This window comes from Tyto alba, unplaced genomic scaffold (assembly GCF_018691265.1).
Source record: "Tyto alba isolate M040663 unplaced genomic scaffold, T.alba_DEE_v4.0 Super-Scaffold_40, whole genome shotgun sequence".
NCBI classification, from domain to species: Eukaryota; Metazoa; Chordata; class Aves; order Strigiformes; family Tytonidae; genus Tyto; species Tyto alba.
In genome coordinates, this window is record NW_024881316.1 from 43,800,571 (window position 1) to 43,822,528 (window position 21,958).

Below are 21,958 nucleotides of genomic sequence, written 5' to 3' on the forward strand. Positions count from 1 at the left end.
CTCAAGAAGTGGGCCCATGTGAACCTCATGAGATTTAACAAGGCCAAGTACAAGGTTCTGCACCTGGGTCAGGGCAACACTCAGTATCAATATAAGCTAGGGGATGAAGGGATTAAGAGCAGCCCCAACAAGAACTTGGAGGTACTGGTGAATGAAAAGCTAGATATGAACCAGCAATGTGTGTCCAAAGCCCAGAAAGCCAACTGTACGCTGAGCTTCATCAAGAGAAGTGTGGCCAGCAGGTCAAGGGAAGTGATTCTGACCCTCTACTCTGCTCTCATGAGACCCCAGCTGGAGTGCTGTGTCCAGCTCTGGATCTCTTAGCACAGGAAAGACATGGACCTGTTTGACAGAGTCCAGAGGAGGGCTGTGAAAATGATCAGAGGTTTGGAAAACCTCTCCTATGAGGAAAGGTTGAGAGAGTTGGGGTTGTTCAACCTGGAGGAGAAGGCTCCAGAAAGACCTTATTGTATGCTTTCAATACTTGAGGGGGGCTTATAAGAAAGATGGGGACAAACTTTTTAGTAGGGTCGGTTGCAATAATACAAGGGGTAAAGATTTAAAATTAAAAGAGGGTAGATTTAGTTTAGATATAAGGAAGAATTTTTTTGCAGTAAGGATGGTGAAACACTGAAACAGGTTGTCCAGAGAGGTGGTAGATGCCCCATCCCTGGAAACATTCAAAGTCAGGTTGGAGAGGGCTCTGAGCAACCTGATCTAGTTGAAGATGTCCCTGTTCATTGCAGGGTGGTTGGACTAAATGACCTTTAAAGGTCCCTTCCAAACTGTTCTATGATTCTATGATTCCTCAAGTTACAGAGGGAGTTTAGGATGATTAGCCACCTCAGATAAACACCTGAAGTTACACAGGAAAGATCCACTGAGAGAAAGAGGTCTGCTCAGAGTGTCTACATGAAATTAATATCCTTGGGATGACCTTCAGGCTGCATCTATACTAGTAAAATCAGAGTGCCAGAGGGTAGGCAGGGCAGGATAGTGGATTCTTTGTACAGTTATAAGCCCATGGGATGCTCTGGTCAGGGACAACTCCAATTTTCCTAACCAATTATTAGACATAGATTGAGAGTCAGGAACTATTTAGAGATAGCCATTCAGTCTGAGAAGAGAGATTTAGTGTTAAGGCTATGACCAGATTGTGCATCTGGCCTCCAGACCAGGGAACGGTCCCTGATTTTACTTCTTTACCAGAACAGACATGATCATATTGGCTACTCTATTCACTGTGAATTGCACTGTCTGTGGAAACAGCTGTAAAGACTGAAGTAAGCTGGACTGAAAATAATCGGAAGTCTAAAGACAGGAAAGTTAGATCAAAACCACACTGGGTTGGAAAGATGTGCTCTACTATAGAGCAGTTTGCAGTAAGGAAGAGTTGATCACTACTGCCCTGCGGTATCCCAGCATGAAGCACAGCAGAACAGCTTCACATCACTACACACAGAGATAGCTGTGACTGGGGCCCCTGCATGGCTGGGTCAGCATGGCACCTTCTCACAGAACTCCTAACCCTCTCCATGTCCTACCTTCCCCAAGTACTTTCTCTTCTCTACCTTTTCCCATAGTACTCTAAAGTCTTCCCAGGTCCCTTAGGCCCTGATATGAGAACACCCTCAGCTCTTTCCTTTATCCCTTACATTTGTCTCCATACCATCATTCTTATTTCTCATCAATACATTTTTCCAGAAATGTCATGATTTAATTCATACTTCATGTCTCCTCCAAGGGCGGGTGCGTCTTCTCTTGCCCCAAAGAGAAAAGAGGGAAGCAGAAATGAGAAGCCTGGAGGAGGGAAATAAGCCAACCCTGGCAAGCCGTTGTTGGGGGGATGACCTACGTCACTGCAGCGACAGGCTGGAGCTGATCACAGCTCTTCCAGAGCAGGGTCATCTCCAGAAATAGCTGTTTTCCTATGACTCTGGCAATGGCAGGAGCAGCCACAGCAACAAAATTAGCACTGTGTTGAATCCAACAGGTTGAATAGGCCCTTTTTTTAATTGCTCAACCACAGAGTATCTCCCAGATATCTTGCTCCAAATCCTGTCTTTAGTATGCAGGCCTCCCCCTCTCCTTCTGTCATATGGAGAGGCACTTAGGGCAGATGTGGTTGATTTAGAGAAGTGCACATGGGACTGTCTGGCAGGTATGGGCATGCTGGCCAGACGGCGGGCATTATGGTGCAGAGTAATTAAGAGAAAATCTCCTTTTCTGCCTTACCCTGCAAGGAGGCCCTGAGGAACCATGTAGCCTCTACTCGGTGAGGTAAATCCCAATCACTGAGAACAGTACCCAGTAAAACTGGTAACTGTTTTGATAACTTACTGCTTCTTTTGAAAAACGCATCTTAGAAGACACAGGGTACATCTTACAGACCCCAGATAATTTTGTTGTAAGAAAATGAATTTTAATACTCCTTGCTGTTATATTTTTAACTTTTTCCCTAGTGCTCTGGTATGTATTTAACAATCTTTTAAGTTTGTACAGTGCAGTTGGAGCCTTATGAATGAAAATACCATTATAACAATCATTTATCATCTTGAGAGATATAAGCTGAAACTGTACAAATTTCTGGCTCAGTCTTATAATGATAACTCATGACAATATCTAAAATCGCTTTTAGTTCTTTAAAACTGAAAGGAAACAGCAATTTGCGATGTCATAGTTTGAATGAATGGACAACATTCTCAGAAGTAATCATATAAAATAAACTGATATATAGGTTCCTGTAGGAGGCAAACAATCTTTAAAGCTCTTTCCAAAACAAAATAGAACTTTGCATTCTGTCCCACAATTAAATTGCAGTGATTTATAAACATAGTTTGTTCATTTTTTATTTACTGTTATTTGCCTTTCTGAGTAAATTCAATGTACTGAAGGCACATTGTGAAGTGCTAGTCTCAAAGATTTGCTGACATAAAAGTAATAAAAAGAAGCGTGCCGTGAGATCAGTGATTCATTGAGAACAGTCAGCACCTTGTTTCTGGTGTAGATTATAATTTTCTTTCTTCTGAGTTTAGCAAGCAAAACCCTCTTTTGGTAACAGACTAACAGGTTGCTTCTTTCCAGATATTTTACATCTCTCAGTTACATCTACCAAGCAATTAAATGTGGTCTGTAGTCTAGGCTCAGGGTATCTCCATTTTACACCCATTGCAATGACTGACAATGGAACATTTTAGAGTGTATCATCAAAAGCACTAAAATCAGAAGTTTTGTATCTAGCAGTTTCCTCATTCCTTCTTTTTCTTTCACAGCACCGGGCTTCTCATAAGGGGTAATCTCCTAATCATCACTTTTTAGAGAAGAAAGATAGCTGAATCAGCACATCAGATGAAAAGAGAGGCAGAGATCATCTCCCCAGTTCTTATTACCATGAAAAACTGGTGTTTCTTAATGGTCAGAGAACTTAATAAATGTAAACAGTAAAGTCATGTGGGTGTGACTGGCTCAGAATAACTGAAGGTTTGGTCCTAAAGCTAGCACTAGTGATAGACTACTGTGTCAGTTATCCTATAAAGTAAGGCAGCCCCTCTCCTTCCCACCAGTACAGCTGTAAGTACTGTCAACCAGTGTAGCCATCTCTATAAAAGCACGATAAACTGAATTAACATATTGTGTTTTCTCCCATGTCCACAAAGGGATTAAGATACCTCCCACCCATGCTTATACATATAAACATGAAAGTTAGGTACCTCACTAGAACCAGGAAATTAAACATCTGTGTGGTTCTCATGTGTGCTCAATGGCAGAACTGCACCACCCTTTCGCTAAAGTCTTTTCTAGAAAATACAACAGGGCCAGGGGGATGTGACTGTAAATAGTATTAAACTGTTTGCGCTCTCCTTGGCATGATATTGCCTTGCCCATGGCACTTTCCCAAATAATTCCCAAGTACAAATAAGGGTTTGGATGTGGCCATTCTAATTTGGAGACTAAAGTAAAATAGCATAGCAATACTTAGATTGTACCAGCTGGCTTCCATGACAAAAATATTAACGCTAGAAATGTTTAATTAATTAGAATGGATGTAGATTAGGAATCTTTGATGACCTCTGTAGGGATCTATGCCCAACAAAAGATTCACCAGAGAAAGTATTCCCTCTCCAGTCCTCCTCCCACTTCCTTCTTGAGGTATTAGGAAAGTATACATTCAAACTAATTTCATGTTCCAGATTATTCACATCTGAAATTATGGATATTTAAAATAATATTGTTTAAAAAAGTGGGCAGCCAGATGGCTAACTGCTCTGGTATTCCTAGCAAAAATTACACCCTCCCCAAACAGAAGTGTTGCTCATATATTGTTTTAAGGCTGCAGTGAGTTTAGACAGCATAATAATTAAGTGAAAGCTTAATTATACCCGCCCTGGGACAAACTGCTAAAGGTCAGGTTTCAGATACATTAATGAGCTGCTAAATGCCGCTAACTGGAAAAGGCTTTTTTTAAGTCCCACACAAGCCAGCCCACTCATATTTTTAACGCCAACACTGGGCATATCAAATGTCTGTGGGAGTTTTGCCATGAGAAGAAATCTCATCTTGTGCTTTATTTACAGTCATTTCACCAGATTTTATGAGAAGCAGCTTGAAGATGAGGCCACGTGCCACAAAACTGGGAAAGAGCTTGTTGGTCTAATCCCAGCTCTTCACAATGTCCCCTGGCCAGTCATTCATGGGGAGAATCAGAGCCTTTCATGGAAGGAGGCTGTTGTGGTTTGGGCCTGATTGGCAGCCAACCACAATGCAGCAGCTCTCTCTCCCTTCCCCTCCGGCAACGAGAAGGGACAGAGAGCCAGGCTTGGGGTTCAAGATAGGACTGGGATGGGGAAAAAATCCCTCTTTTATGATCACGAGCAAAAGGCAGACTCGTTAGGGGAAGAAAAAAAGAACATACATTTATTACAGACACTAGCAACACATAACAGAGTAGGACAGTGAGAAGCATTGCCACATCTTGAGAACACCTTCCCCCCACCCCTCCCTTCTTCCCAGGCTCAGTTCTGCTCCACTTTGCTGGTGACAACCCTGCCTCTTGAAAAGGCTCAAAAGCAGCAAGGGAAGGAGTTTAGACTTGAAGAAAGAGCAGAAATCCTGTGCTGTCTTCAAAATCGGGAAAGCAACATATTTTAACAGGTTCCTAGTAGTTTGCACAGTTTACTTCTTCTGTGTCTTGGTCTAATACCCAAGTTGTGAATCCCCTAAGTATGACATATGCATGTATTGGTTGATATCAGACTTTAAATGTATAAATTTCAATAAAAGTCCCAAGTTACATGAGAAGAGCAAGGCCTGGTCAATGCCAAGTGCTCACTGATGGAACTTGGCGATATTTTAAAATTAGTGTAATACCCATAACAATTTCACAGAAATCATGATATTCATCAGTGTATGTGATGAATGTGAGAACTGATGTATGCACTGACATATCAATCCATGGAAAAATAATCAAGCTGTAATCAGTGCTGTAAAAATGGTGAGGGTAAGTAGGACCATGCAGTGAATGAAGCAAGTATTTGTATCAATTCAAAGACAGGTTTCTAAATGGCATTACCATAAGACTAAAGTAAGTAAAGTCAAAAACTTAAATGCCAGAATTAAGGCCCAGAAGAGTTGCACAGCTTTAACTCATTCTTCACGTGCACATAGATTTTAGTGCAGTCAGCCCCATGAATACATAGGGACATAAAAGCATTCAGACTGATTCAGGCCAAAGGGTTTATCTAGCTTGGCATCCTATCTCTGATAGTAGCCAGTGGCAAGTGCTTTAAAAATGAGTATTTCAGCAGGTCAAGCATGAAGCCATACTTTCCCAAAACATTCCCCCAGGATCCAGCTGCTTCTTGGCTCACTGTCTTCCACATCTAAATGTGCTGTCTCTAGCTTTAATGACCCTTTCTGTGTAGTTTTCTTCCATGAATGTATGCAAGTCCTCTTAAATTCCTGAATGGTCCATATTAGTGTTACAGGTTTTTGGACACTTTTGATATTACTCTAGGTGAGAGTCATGAAGCAGCAGGCATGGCATCAATATGTTGCAGCTATAATGCTTCGATAGAGCTGCATAATGAGATGTAAGGAGCAAGGTTTTACTCCAGTCATTTTGATAAGTCATTTCTTCTCTATGGTTCATTCTGCTTTTCACTCTTTGTATAATGAGAGGAAATTCTTAGGTCCAAGGGTAGGTTTTGCCCATGCAGAGGCATGCTGAGGAGCATTCTAACCATTTGGCAGCTTGGCTGAATGAATTCCTGCATCTTGTTGTACAGCCATCCCTGGCACTGCTGTTTCATAAATGGTATATATTCAACTTACACATCCTGGATCTGCAACCTGCAATCCCCAGGGTAAATTTGTAGGGACGAGCTGATACTGTGGGAGTGGGCTGTTGCTCCCCCATAGCATTACTGTGCGAGCAGCACAGATTGTGTATCACAAGGTAGGGCAGCAGCCACATCGCTGCATCAGCTGCTTGGCAGCTGCCTGTGTCTTGCAGCCGAACGGGAGGATGTTTCCCTGCCTGAGCAGTCCCACGGGTGGGACGACCTGAGCCGGAGCTGCGGTGGTGCAGCGGGGTGCGGGCAGCCCAGCGCTGCAGTCCGCTGAACGCCACCTTCCCCAGCGCCGCCTCGGGCTTGGCAAGGGCAGCAGAGCAGCCTTCTTCCACTTTCTTGTGCATTGCAGAACCTGGGCTTTTGGGGAAGGGAAAGGCAGATTTAATACCTATTTTTCAAATTGCTGAGTCAGTCCCCTGTATTTCCTTCACTCCCAGCAAACAGAAGCAAAATGCTAACATTGCCTCCTGCTCTGCCTTCCCATCCCTTTTCTGAGGTAAACAAATGTCAGCAAATCCTGCACTAACATTGCTGTTAAAAATATCACCCTATCAGCAGATGGGTTCATTTCCTTTTGTCTGGAGCGATCTCTTCTTTGCAGAAAAGGTGTGTTTTTACATCAAGATAAGTAGTTTAGATGGAAACCTCAGTGACCGAGTGAAGAACAGGCATGCTATGCTCTGCACCACAGTGTCACCAGTTGGAGTTATTTCCAGATAGAAATTACTAGAGAAGGAATGGATTTGACCTGCATTAACTATCGAGACAGAAGTTAGCACTGCTTTTCTCAGCTAGAACTTGGCCATGGGGCAGCAATCAAAAATGAGCTACTTAGCTAATATGCAGTACTCACACTCTTCAACATATTACAAATCCCACAAAGCGAGCTAACCACAGGACCAGATCTTTAGCCAGTGTGAAAAGTTGGTGCCCCATTACGCTTTGGGGATGTTTGAGAAATACCTGCGATCAGACAGACTATATCCCTTTCAAAGGGAGATAGATCCCCACAGAGCTTTGTTCAGGAGAGTTTCCAGCTGTTCAAGCAAGGGGACATCAGTCAGATGACTAATTTCCCTGGGAAAGGGAAGGGTGAACTTCTTCCTGCTTATTGCTTGTTACACTGGCATCCTGCAGTTCAGAAACTTCAGCTTGCGCAGACAAATGCAGCTTGTCACTGACAGGTAAAAGCTTTCCTCTTTCATAACAGGGTCCCACCACTGAAAATGTTATACACTTTCCTCATGGGTAACTTTAGAATTTGTCCCACTCTCTTAAAAAAAATGTTCTCTCTTCATTTACTCACTTACAAATTCACTGGCCTTTTTTCAGATATGTATTTTTTCACACCTTTTGTTTGCTTCTCTATTTGACTGGGGTTTTTTTTTGCTTGTCATTTAAGAATCCACAATTTTTCTCTCTGCAAGAAAGTAGCAAATGATCAAACTCATTGTTTATATAAAGATTCAAGAACAGATTATTTTTTCTGGGCGTAGAATCCACACTTAATCAAAGCATCTTCCTTTCTTGAGACTCACTAGTACTTTATTCATCTGATTTTCTTTCAGATGTTACTAGATTATTAAATCCAGGTGATAAACAAAGCATTCTGATCAGCGTCACAAATCCATCCTATGCTCTTAACATAAATTAATAGATAATAAATTCATTAATAGCTTGATCTAAATTCATTCCCTTGTCTTCTATATGTCATTTTAACACCTATCAATGAATAGCAATTTCCATATGTGCAGTCCTTGTTTACAATGTTCATTAAAAGGCTTAGATGAGAAACAGCGAAAAGCATTTTATTTCATTGCTAAGCACAGCAGAAAACTAAGCAGGATTCCAACTTTATATACAATCTGCAAGCAGTATACATTAGCTCAAACATAAATCTTACATAATGAGGTGCACAGCCTGATGACTAATCACCTCCATTGAAACATTCTTCATGTTCAGCTCTGTTTCAATACATGGGGGCAGGGGGATTGCTATTTAATATTTCAGTGCCTTCTAACAAGAAGTAGAGGAGCTTCTAGGCATGAAAAATTGTAAAAATTGACCTTAAAATGAACCTTAGCAAACAAACCTTGAATACAAAGTGTTGTCACTACAGTTCAGTTAGAAACATGTTTGTGTCTGAACTAGCAGGACTTTGGCTCGTCTCCAGTGCTCAACCTTGGGCTTCTACCCAGGGATGCTTATGGTGAAGCTCTGGGAAGGCTGTGTCAATATGAAATATTCAAAATGGGATAAGCTTCAAAATCAGAAATGCCAAATTCATGTTAACATTAATTATTCTTAATTCAAATCAAGGTCCCATTACACTAGTTTCTGTGCAAACAAGGATAAGATTGTTTGCCATGGAGAATCTGCAAAATGAGAAACAGAAACTGATGAAAGATTGAGGATATGCGGAAGGGATGGGACATGTAAGTAAATGATCACCATGTGATTTAGCCCAGTTATAGTTGGTCGCTCATGTCTGGGCTTCTTTATGTTGTCTGTGACAATATTTATTTTGAGGTGAATGGTAAAGGGTAGAATGAGGGGGATGTCAAGGACTGTGGAGCTGATAAGCTGAAGAGACTATGTAAAAAAGGGGAGAACAAAAGAGCAAGTGATCCACCGTTTTTCATCTCTGTATCCAACAAATTGGCATTAATATAATTTACAGATTGATAGTCCTTAGGATGTTGGAAGGCAAATTAACAAAGGTACTCTACTAAAACTACTACATCATTACATCATTTTCTTCTATAGGCATATGTTTCTATATAGACTTTCTTCTGCAATGGAAAAGTTTAAGAAAACATGATTGAGACAGAAGATGTTATTGTTCCCACATAATTTTAGCAGTCTAAAAGTCAGGCTCCTAGGCTAAAAGTCTCATCTCTCTTTCTAACAGGTGAAAAGAGAGAGGCATTTAATTGGGAGAGTTGTGCAGGTAGGTAACCTTAGGCTAAAGCAGTCAACATCTGCTGTAGTCACTGCAGGGAGATCAGATATCACAAATACGGCTGTTGTTGAGAAATTGGCAATATTTTATGGGAGCAGTGTTAGGCTGATACTGAGGCCTTCTGAAATGCCATTTTACAGCAAACACCAGACAGGATCAAATGTTTTCCTCCTTCCTCATGGCTTTTCAACCTCAAACACTCACAGAGTTGCTCTCTGCCAGGCTCCACTTGATTCCCCCTCATGATGATTCCACTTCAAATGTTCATGAGGAGACTAATTCTTTTACATTATGGTCTCATCAGCAATTCCCAGAATTATTTAAAAGGTTTTCAGGAGTGCTCATGCGAGCAGAAATAAATGCAATCACTTGGAGCATGCATGTAGACATCAATCATAGTCTGTATGTTTAACAGAAGTGCCCCATCATGCACTGTTACTTTTTTAATGGGGTTCACGTTGTAATGGGGATACACCAAATCTTGGGAGCTGGAAGCCACTCACATGTTCAGGCCTACAAAGTAACCATAGGCTGGCAGAAGTATTTTTAAGGACATTGAAATAACTATTAAACATAACTGACTTAAGTTATGATATTTATGGTAATTTCAAGTACATTTGCTGTGGTTGTTGAAAGTGCTAAAATCTATCAATAGCAAAATCCCTTGCGTAGCACTGGAGATTTCCCTGAGGTCCTTGTTGCTAAAGATGCATTGTTAAACTGGCTGAGGTTTCATTGCATTTGGTTAAACACCCCTGCTATAAAACCCAACTCTGTAAATTAACCACTTTATTATGATAGGGATATGTTCCTTAAAAGAACAATTTTATCTTGCGTACTTTCCAAGATGGAGAGGCATAGCAGGGTATAAATGCATCTGTCAGCATGTTTGCATAAATCTAGTTACAGAAAAAAATGTGTATATGATGACATCACAAGGAGAATGTACTTAGAAATTATTTAATTTCTCTGTTTAGATGCTTTTTAATATCACAAAATGCATGTATCAAATGAGATAAAGAATCATATGTTTAGTGAAAACATTTCTGCAAGAGATTCATCAACGGATGTTGTCTGGACTTCATATATTTGTCACTGTAAGGTCAGTGACATTCAGATGTAAATACTGTAATATCAATGATAACCCATATGACTCAAACAAACTCCTTCCTTTTGGAAAATGTTAGTCAGCAATGCATTGCTTCCACTGTTAGACCCTCTATCCCCAAAGTCTGCATGATCCCAGGCATCTTACTTGTAGAATGAGGTCCCACCTCACTTGTACTGAGGTTCTGGAGAAAGAGTAAACCATTAACCACTGTGAGAGTGATTTAGTCCCTCATCTGCCTCATCAGAGCCCTTTGGTTGCCATAGTTACCACTGTGAAGAGGGTCCCAATATGGAGAGTGGCCCAAGTAACGACAATCACACCGATGCGGCTACATGTCATCCCCCTTTATTGCCCGAATCACTTGGTTATATATTTTGCACAGCAAGCACCCGCTGTTCACGCCCCCCCCCCACCCCTTGATTATTGGTCATAAGCAACTTATCACACACCCAAAGGGAAACTGTGATAGGCAAGCATCTTGCGGTTTGCTGCATACTTGTGCTTAGGTTAGCCAGATACATAGCTGAGAAAATTCCTCATTAACAGATACAGTTCCTTACAACACAGCCCTTCAAGGTCATTCTCATAACACAGGTGTTGTTAGCAGTCTGATCTCAGGCCTGGATTGTCCAAACCTTGCAACAAAATATCGTGGCCTTTCTCTGTCAGAAATTCTACTACACCACTAAAACAGCACAATAGCTAAGGGAAAATGAAATAAAGAAAAGTCAACCACCCAACCATGTGAACAAGTCAATTACAGTAATTTTAGAGGTACATAGAGAGATATAAAATATAAAAATTATTTTCTCACCTATATTTTTAGATTATTTTTTAAAAAATATATTCTATCTTCTCCTTATCCGTAATAAAGCTGGGAAGTTGTTTACTCAGTCTTGTGGTCAAGATCTACTTCTTGCCCTGATGCACTGTGCTGAGATTTACCTTTGTGGAGCAGGATGTAGATTAAGGTACACATTTCCTCATATATGCTAATGCTACCTAAGGCATCACTAATCTCCAAATCCTCTTTGCCTTCTGCATCAAGGACCCCAAGGATTTACTGACTCTTCATAAAGTAGTTTAATTGTTCTTTCTATTGCTTCTTCCCTTCTGAAATTTAGACAATCCTTGGCAACTGTGATTCATTTGCTTAATCCCTGTACTTCAGTTTCCTAATTGTAAGGGAGGATACTAATATTAGTGATTAAGCAGAACAAATGCATCCTACATTGCACTGTGTTGAGATGCAAAGTTCCTCCTCTGTAAAAAAAAGTGATTGTGTGAGCCTAAATTACATAAATTGTGGTGGTTTTTCAAATCAACAGACCTGGATAAATTTATAGTTTCATAAATTTTACAGCCAGAAGAGAATATTAGATCACAGCCTCACCTGAATATCACAGGCTGTTAAGTTTCACCTAAATAAAGTATATTGTCTTAAAACATTTAATTAAACAGAGAACAGGTCATGTCAATATGCTACTAATGGACATGGCCTCTGCTGTCATAGGACATTGATTACATAAAACAAGTCCAGTTTTTCCAGGAGATGAATAGGCCTCTCTAGTGCTAAGGAAGAAAAAAGCCCTCTATGTGCCCTGTTTGTCTGTTCCCAGGAGGGAAAAAATGTGATTCCTCCCTTAAGGAGTTATAGGATGTTTTTTGAGATATAACAATGGAAAGGTTATTTCCAGTAGACTTACAGTGAATAATTTCAGTGTACAAATATACTTACTGCCCACCACTATGGTTTAAAAGAAAGCTATCCTTACATCCTATGTTTACATGGCAAGATTACAGGTGTGACTGTTAATGAAAACTGAATATAATACTTTGGTTTCTTAGTGCATAAATGTTGAGTAAAGCTGTGCTATGGTACTTATTTCTAAGGTGGTTTTTCTTTTTTATTTTTAATTTGAAATATAGCAAAGGCAACACGTATATCACCACACTGACTGCTATCACCTATAGCAGCAAACTCTCTTTATGTCTTGACCCAAGAAAGCACAGAGTCATGTTGGTCTTCTTTCTAGGAAAGTTTACAAAAGCAGGCAGTATCCAGCCCTTCCTTCCAGCAGTGCCTAGTGACTTCAGACTGGGGTCTCAGTGGATATTATATTGAGTGATAAATGCAGACCAAATTCCTATCCCAGGAAGTTGACAGGTGGTGGCAGAAGCAACAAATAAATGCTGAACAGATATTCTTTGGTTAAGACAACACAAAGGCAGACTGGTTTTTCATTCTTCAGTAATCCTAAACATATTAAGTCAAAGTATGATGGTATAAAATTAAGAGACCTCAGGAAACTTCATAGAATCCACCTCAGCACTAAGACAGGATATACATAGCACCTCCATTAACATTTATTAATCTAACCTCAGACCTTCAATGAAGAAGACTTTATGACCTCCTTAGGTAGTATGTTCCAGTGTTTAATGAACCTTAGAGGAAGAAAGTTTTAGGTTTTCTGATATCTAAACTAAATGTTTTTTTCTGAATATTAAACCAATGATTCTTTGTTCCTCATCCCAATAGAAATGAGATAGAATTGATTGCTGTCCTCTTCATAATAACTTTTTTCATGTTGAATGTTATTGAGTGCCTACAGGCATTCCAGTCTACTGGGGGGAAAAGGTCAACTCATTCAGCTTTTCTTTGTGCATTTCATATTCACAAACAGGCTATTGCTTGCCGGTTGTATTACCCAAGGTGTTCACCCTAATTTTTTCATTATTTTTTTTAAATGTCCTGCCCACAGTAGGGGGTTGGAATTTGGAATCTTTAAAAGTCCTTTCCAACCCAAACCATTCTATGTTTCTATGAAAATACCATTCCTCATTTCAAAACAGTGTTCCAGTTTATGCCTCCGTCATATTAAAGTAAGCAAAACTATTTCCTCCAAATTATTATGTTATTACTGTTAATTCAGCTTTTTACATGTTATAACAGAATATTTTTTACTTATTCCCTTTGAAGTTCCCCATATCCTCTAAACAATCTTCTGTCTCATTTCTCCTTCACCCGTTACTCCTTATAATGTATTTCTTTCATTTGATTTCCTAACACAAAGTGCTTTGCATTTATCTTCATTAAATTTCATCTTACTGATTTCTGACCAATTCTCCAAGTTTAAAGTCGTTATCGAGGGTTTGAACTCCTCCACAGTTTTGACTTACACAAAAATTCTATAATTGTTCATATCATTAATGGAAAATACAAAAAAGAACCAGGCCCAAGATAGGCATATGATGTAATCTCTCTTAAAATGTCCCTGTGAAAATTGATAGATCATTGGAAACAGCTCTATATGTGCACACTTTCAATTAGTTGAATACATATTTCCCATCTTTTCCTCTAGTCACTGTTCCCTTAATTTGTTTGTCAGAATAACTAAGTACAATAGTATTTAAAAACTTACTATGTCTAGTAGAAAGATATTAAAAGCCTTACTGAGATACATAGTCCGTCTCTTTCTTCATTCCATTAGGTTAGTTACTTTTCAGAGCAAAAAATTGGGTTGACTTGAAATTATTTGGTTTTGACAAACCTATATCAGCTTTTTCTGACCACCTTCCTATCCTCTCAGTGTTGGTAAATTGGTTAGCAACTGCTTATTCTATTATCTTTTGAGATAGGAACTAAGCTGATTGACATTAAGTTCTGCAGGTCATCTTCCTTCTCCTTTTTGAAGATAGATACTATGTTTTTTCTCTTCATTCTTGTTGGACTATCCCACCTACATTGATTCTCTAAAGTGACTGCTAATAGTTCAGAGATTGCTTTGACTTAGCTTTTAATTAATTCATTTCTCCAAGATCTTCTATCTTGAATACACTTAACTGAATCAAGCAGTCTTCAGTCTGTTATTTCACTCTTCACATTTTTATCCCTATCTTCAAACTTATTTTAAATAACTGTTAGTAATTAACCTTTTGTTTTTAAATTTGATTTAGAAAAAGCATTCTATATTTCCACATTCTCTGCAACCTCCTTTATTTGTTCTCTGAACCTCACAAGTAATGGAAGAAAAAATTCTGTTGTCTTCTTTCTTCTTAACTAGTCATAGGCCATTGCCTGTCTGGCAAATAAAAAATTGCTGTACTTCATTCATGTCATGTTAGTACCAGAGAAACTTGGCAGTTTTGACCCAGAGCCAAAGACCCTGTGAACCTTCCTAGAACGGCTCAGTGAACTTAACATCATTGTCAACATTGTCAATGACATTAGCGATGAAGCTGAAGGAATAGAATTTTCAGAGTGACTGTGGTGTTTGAATCATCAGAAATGTCATAAAGTGTTCAGAAAAAAATGGATTTGTATCCTTGATGTGAAAGAGGAACAGACTTGTTTATCTGAGAAGAACAACAGAGGCTGACTAGAAAACTTGTTATCAGAGTCATGTGGGAAAACCAGTCAGGCAAAGATTTCTTGTGGTAGCAAGGGAGTTACTGCACTGTATTTCTTAATTCCTGTATTTGTGTGATAGAGCTGAAATTATCTGTAAAAGGGGGATAAGAGTAAATTTTACATTTGTATAATAAAAATAATCATAATAAAATCAGTGCTAATTTTCATCCACAAAGAAGTTATAAATATCAATATTTTAATTCCTTAAAATACTACTTGTTCGATTAGAAAAAAAAAAAAGTCTAGAGATTAATTACAGTATTTTAATTTTCAGTATTAACACAAGTTTGTGCATACACATTAGTGTATAATCTTGGGTAGTCTTTGCATACGTATGTTTCACAATAAACCCCCTTTCTATTAGTCATTTTGTACCTACCCTGAGCTTAAATGCACCCAGGTGCTCATCACTGAGAATGTGATACACTAAAATTTATAAATTAATAACAATAAAAACATGGCAAAGATGCAACTGTGAACATAAACTTGCAGTGGGCAGATAAGGGAGATTTTGGAATAAACAGGAAAAAGTCAGTATTACTATAAATTGTTGACAGAACAATTGTTAGAGCATTGCATCACCTAAGACTTCATTAGAAAGTGTCGATCCACCATAACATAAACCATTTCTGTAAAAGGACTGCTTTTGATAAATTTCCAAATTAAAAATATTACAATGATCCACACTATCTGCTTTAACATTTTCAAAATCTTATTTCTTGTTTGATTTTGCTAATCACTTTTAGCTCTGATTCCTAACAGGAGACTCCCACAGTAGTTCTCTCTGTACATTTGAAGGTATAACAACAGCCTGCAAGTGATGGGCCCATTTCAATCACATATAGAAGAGAGAGATTGATCTCAGAGACTATGGCAATCCTAGAAGCTTTGTGAAAATTGATTCTCAGAATGAGGAAAATGTCCCATATTAGCACCTCCTAGAGGAAGTGGAAGGCAGAACTCAGCTATTTTATTTTTTATTGGTAACACGCAGATGGCAAATTAACACGTGCATCTTGGACAGCCTTAAAGATCATCTAGTTCCAAACCCCCTGCCACGGGCAGGGACACCTTCCACTACATCAGGTTGCTCAAAGCCCGGTCCAACCTGGCCTTGAACCCTTCCAAGGAGTGGGCAACCACAGCTTCTCTGGGAAACCTGTGCCAGTACCTCATCATCCTCAAATTAAAGAATTTCTTCCTTATATCTAATCTAAATCTACTCTCAGGAGCAGCTGAAGGAACTGGGGTTGTTCAGCCTGGAGAAAAGGAGGTTCAGGGAAGACCTTATCACTCTCTACAACTACCTGCAAGGAGGTTGCAGCAAGGTGGGGGTCAGTCTCTTCTCCCAGGTAACAAGCTGTAGGACAAGAGGAAATGGCCTCAAGTTGTGCCAGGGAAGGTTTAGATTATTAGGAAAAATTTCTTCACTGAAAGGGTTGTCAAGCATTGAAACAAGTTGCCCAGGGAAGTGGTTGAGTCACCATCCCTGGAGGTATTTAAAAGACATGTAGATGCGGTGCTTAGGGACATGGTTTAGTGGTGGAATTGGTGGTATTAGTTTAACAGTTGGACTTGATGATCTTAAAGGTCTTTTCCAACCTAAATGATTTCATGATTCCTATACCATTAAATTAAACAATTCCAGGACATAGGCACTGAAAGTGGTGCTCAGTCAGCCTGGTCCACACCCTGCAGGGTACTTACATGCTTTCTTTCAGCATATGTGATTGTATCCAAGTTGCTGGATTCTGCAACTTTACTCAGCCCAAGGAACCAATACTTAGTGCTTGATGGTCCAAAAGTGACAGTGTGCAAGGCGGCTGTGCCTTGAGAATTTGAACAGGCTCACCCTAAAATTACCAGGGAATTCAAGGTCCCTCCTGAACCAAGATGCTGATTCATAAGAGAGCAGCATTTCCACACAAGCTTTTTGCTAACTGCAAGACTTCTGTAGTACTGTATGTTTATCTTTCACAGGGGACACTGATTTGCAGTAAAACAAGTAACATTCACACAATTTGACAGTTTATGCTGTAATTTTCCCTGTCTAGAATGGCTGTCAGGAGTCTGCTTTGGACAACATAAGCAGCTGTATGAATCCTAACAATTTAAATCAAATGACAACTCTACAGACATTTTGTTCACTATCGCACACTTGATTATTTTTAAATCTCCTGTTGTCATAGCTCTAGTTTTGTAACAGAAAAAATACCTTTGTGCATGCTTTGTTGCATGCAATTCTTCTGCTGCAGAGAGTGAAGGCATGAAGGCACACTAACATAGGCAGGAGCATCTGCAATCTGCTTCTATTTCTCAGTAGTGTGTTTCTATTGCTCAGTAGTGTGTTTCCTTACACTGTCCAGAATTTTGACATGGCTAGTCCCAAAGTGCAGAGAACTTTCCATTTTCTCATCCAAACCCAAATATATGATTTTACCTTTTGACCAAAATTGTTATGTGAAAGACAAATACTTTTGGCTATGTTTTTTAATGTTAATTTTTATATTTTCCCCCAAATTTAAATTCTCTAATGGGAAACAAAAGAAGATGGGAGTGTATATATATATTGAACATATAAATTAAATGAATATGTATACATAATTAATAACTTTTACGAGTTAAAACTTTTCCAGTAAAAGTACATTCAGCTTTACCATTCTGTCCCAAAGTTTAATAGCTGTAGGCTTCCTGGACTGTGATTTTGATGCATAAGGTGAAAATAAGTTTCTATTAAGCTTTTATTTATTACAAAATCATACCCCTAAAATACTTCTAAGGATGGAATACAAAGAACCTGTCATAGACTACTGACCATGTCTGACTCTTTTCTGAATGTCCTCTCATGTGAGCTAAGGGAATTCCTTCTTATCAGGAGGAGCTATGGATAGCTGAGAGAGAAAAAGAGAGCCAGAGAGAGACATAATCATAAAAAAACACAAAATATATGTTTTCTAGACAATTGATGTGGACCAATGTTTTAGTCAGTACTGTACTCTTCATCACTATCACCAGCATGTGAACTTTCATACAGTGTGGAAACTTGTGTAATATCACTGAGAAGTTTCAGTTTCACTCAGTAGGTAGAGAAACGTTATAAAAATTATTTTGGTTATTTGTACTTAATGGCAGTATATTTTTTCCTTTGTCCAGCATGAAGAACTAAGATGTCCCTTTCTTGGTCACACCTACTAATTTCCCAAATTATGTCTTTAATTTAGACTCTCTGGAAAAAAATGTTGTTACTTGCATTTGTAAGTGTTTCAAACTGAACCCCTTAAACCTTGAAAGATGTAGTAGGATGTCACAAGGAATTTCAGGAATGAACCCCAGACTTGAATTAAGCTTCATGTTCTCTTTTGTCTTATATATGCAGTCCATTTGAGAACTAATTCAATGTCCATTAAAATCAATGAGTGTCTTTTAAAGGGTATTCCATCATTTTGTTTCTGAGCATGGAGAGTCTCAGAATATCGGGCTGTCAATTTTAAGTACCTGCATATGAATTCTGGTATCTAGCTTTAGACAAACACTTCACAATTTTCCATTTGTTTAAATGGTGTCAAAATCATAACAAAACTTAGCTGACAACACTTTTTGACTGCTGGAGGATGAAAAACCTGGAGCATGATGGGACCCCCTCTATATATGCACATGTATATACTTTGTTTTCTCATTTCAGGTCATGGAACCAAAGGAGTGTTTGAACTTCTTTCAGGATGGCGTCGAACAAGAGAGAATCTGCCATTCAAGGACAGAGTAGCAGATGCCTACTCAGATGTCATGGTCTCCTACACAATGACAAGCTCCTTGTATTTCATAGCCTTCGGCATGGGTGCAAGCCCTTTCACCAACATTGAAGCTGTTAAAGTTTTTTGCCAGAACATGTGTGTCTCCATCCTGTTGAACTACTTCTATATCTTCTCCTTCTTTGGCTCCTGCCTGGTCTTTGCTGGCCAGTTGGAGCAGAACCGTTACCACAGCATCTTCTGCTGTAAAATCCCTTCAGCAGAATATCTGGACAGGAAACCTGTGTGGTTCCAGACCATGATGAACGATGGCCATCACCATACTTCTCATCATGAGACCAACCCGTACCAGCATCACTTTATCCAGCATTTCCTCCGAGAGCATTACAATGAGTGGATTACCAACATATATGTCAAGCCATTTGTGGTGATACTGTATCTCATCTATGCCTCTTTCTCCTTTATGGGGTGCTTACAGATTAATGATGGAGCCAACATTATCAACCTTCTTGCCAGTGAGTCTCCAAGCATCTCCTATGCCCTCATACAGCAAAAGTATTTCAGCAACTACAGTCCAGTGATAGGTTTTTACATTTATGAACCTCTGGAGTACTGGAATGGCACTGTGCAAGAAGATCTAAAGACACTAAGCCAGGGATTCAATACAGTGTCCTGGATTGAACAGTATTACCAGTACCTTCGAATGGGTAACATCACTGCAACCAACAAAAGTGACTTTATCAGCATCCTCCAGAGCTCCTTTTTAAAAAAGCCAGAATTCCAGCACTTCAAAAATGACATAATTTTCTCCAAAGCTGGAGATGAGAACAACATAATTGCTTCTCGTTTGTACCTGGTGGCCAGGACTAGTGAAAACACACAGAGGGAGGCAGTAGAATTGTTGGAGAAGCTGAGGCCACTCTCTCTTATACAGAGCATCAAGTTCATTGTGTTCAATCCTACTTTTGTTTTCATGGACCACTATGGTTTATCAGTAACTATGCCTGTCCTGATTTCTGGTTTTGGCATCCTGCTGGTGTTAATACTGACCTTTTTTCTGGTTATCCATCCTCTGGGAAATTTCTGGTTAATTCTCAGTGTCACCTCAATAGAGCTGGGTGTCCTTGGCTTGATGACCTTATGGAATGTAGACATGGATTGCATTTCTATACTGTGCCTTATCTACACTTTGAATTTTGCCATAGATCACTGTGCACCCCTGCTTTATACATTTGTACTAGCTACTGAGCACACCCGAACTCAGTGTATAAAGAACTCCCTCCAAGAGCATGGGACAGCCATTTTGCAGAACGTTTCTTCTTTCCTTATTGGATTGGTCCCCCTTATCTTTGTGCCTTCAAACTTGACCTTCACACTGTTCAAATGCTTGCTGCTTGCCGGCAGTTGCACACTTCTGCACTGTTTTGTTATTTTGCCCGTCTTTCTAACCTTTTTCCCACCTTCCAAAAAGCACCACAAGAAAAAGAAACGGGCCAAAAGGAAGGAACGAGAAGAGATCGAATGCATAGAGATTCAGGAGAATCCTGATCATGTTACAGCAGTCTGAAAGGCTTAGAAAAAATAATAGTATATTCTCTTTTTAAAAAAGTGTTGCACAGAGATGCAGGGAAAATAGATCAAAGATCTCAGCTGCTTGTGCTGGCCAGGTCTGACAAGGCAAAGGAAGATCAAGAAGGGGTATTCATGACACATAAAGGTGCAAACTTTTTTTAACAAAAATAATGAAAGTAAAAATAATCTCAGATGTTTCATTTGTATCCTCATTCTCCACAAGGGAAGAAAGAGTCTATTGGCCATTAAGTGTTCCTGAATCTCAAATTGTTGCTCTAATGGGAATTGCTTGATCTGTTGTATGTAGGACTGAAGCAAAGGTGAAAAAAAAAAAAAAAAAAAAGAATTACCATTAAGTAAATGGTATGGAAAAAGGCAGATTTGTTTGATAAAATTGCCCATGGAAAAGAAAAAAACAACAACATTTCAAATGAGAAAAGGGAACAAGACCAAGAGAGATTAAAAAAATGTCATGGTAATTTTTTCTTATTTTCTTGAGCAAGTTGGTTAAGATGAAACCTATGCACTTGGGAAGTAGATGTTTAAAACAATCTAAGCCAAAGCACTTCCCAATTCTAATATACCATGTATATCTGTAACACCACAATTAGAGTGTTATTGTGAATATGGATGGCAATGCTATACTGCTAAGGGATAGATGTACTGTTTATATAGAAGAAATAATCATAGCCATTTGGAAATTTAACATTTAGTTTCTTTAAATGTGACACATGACTTTTATCCCAAGAGGTCACAATTGGTAGTTAATACCATATATACATTTTGGTATTTCTGAATTAGGAAATCCCCCTTGAACTAACAGATCTCACGAAACTAACCCAGGCCATTACCACTGCAGCAGTGTTTCCAGTTCCTGCAGTGTAACACTTCTGAATTCTAATTTCTCAGTGCTGACATTAAAGACTGAATATTAATCAAGCAGGTGCTTTAAATGTAATGATGGATTGCATATCACAGGCATAACGTGATCACGTAACTGTTGAGTCAGCTCTGGAGCATCTGCACAGTATTATTGTTATGTATTTGGTCCAATGGACAAAAGGATATGTTTGCTGGTCCCTGCAATATGCTGCAGGAAGTGGGATTTTCCCCTTCTTTAAGCAAAACATCAGTCAAATACTTGCCACACACACACAAAATCCTTGTTAAGTTTTGCACGGGGCTTAATCAACACCTAGTTGTAAAAAGACAGATCAGTCCTCTGTGGGAAGGGGAGGGTGAAATGTCTTTATTATTATTATTATTATTATACCTAAATATCTGAGTGTTGATTGTCTGCAACATAAAGCTTTGTTATGGCAGTTGAAATTTCACAGGAGAGTGCAGTAAATCCACAGTTACTATGCGACACTAGAAATTGTACTATAAAGAACTATGAATGACTTTCTCTGCTTTGTAAACTGTACAGCTTAGTAGCCCAAGAGAAGGAATGAAATGAGATCTAGCCATTTCAATTTGCTCTTGGCCCAGTTCTGCACTGGAGCTTGCCATGTCCATCTCCCCTTTCAGTATTTTAAAAGGGCTTGCTTTCTACTCTCTGGAATATGGTATACCATCACCTACATGAGCACTGTCTTCCTGAATATATAGTATCCATGAGGACATTATATAAAGATATCACTATATAGAGTGTTTATGTCTACTTTGTATTACTTGTGGATACCTTTAAAAGATGTCTGGAAGCTGTTTGCTTTCCAAAATGTGTATACATGTCTATTTGTGGCTGGTTAACTCAGTCTCAAACCTGCGGAGTTTGCTGATGAGGGTGTGTACATATGATTT

At 39.1% G+C, this 21,958-nt stretch overlaps 1 protein-coding gene across 2 annotated transcripts in view; it reads left to right on the forward strand.

Annotated features, from left to right (window-relative positions):
• Nucleotides 1-20,597, forward strand: part of PTCHD4 (patched domain containing 4) — an 89,781-nt gene extending 69,184 nt beyond the window's left edge. For both annotated transcript variants that reach the window (XM_033005056.2, XM_009972157.3), the window contains exon 3: nucleotides 18,517-20,597. In XM_033005056.2, the coding sequence (XP_032860947.2) occupies nucleotides 18,517-20,150 (1,634 nt within the window). In that variant the 3' untranslated portion in view covers nucleotides 20,151-20,597. The remainder of the gene's footprint in view (nucleotides 1-18,516) is intronic.
• Nucleotides 20,598-21,958: the final 1,361 nt, after the last annotated feature.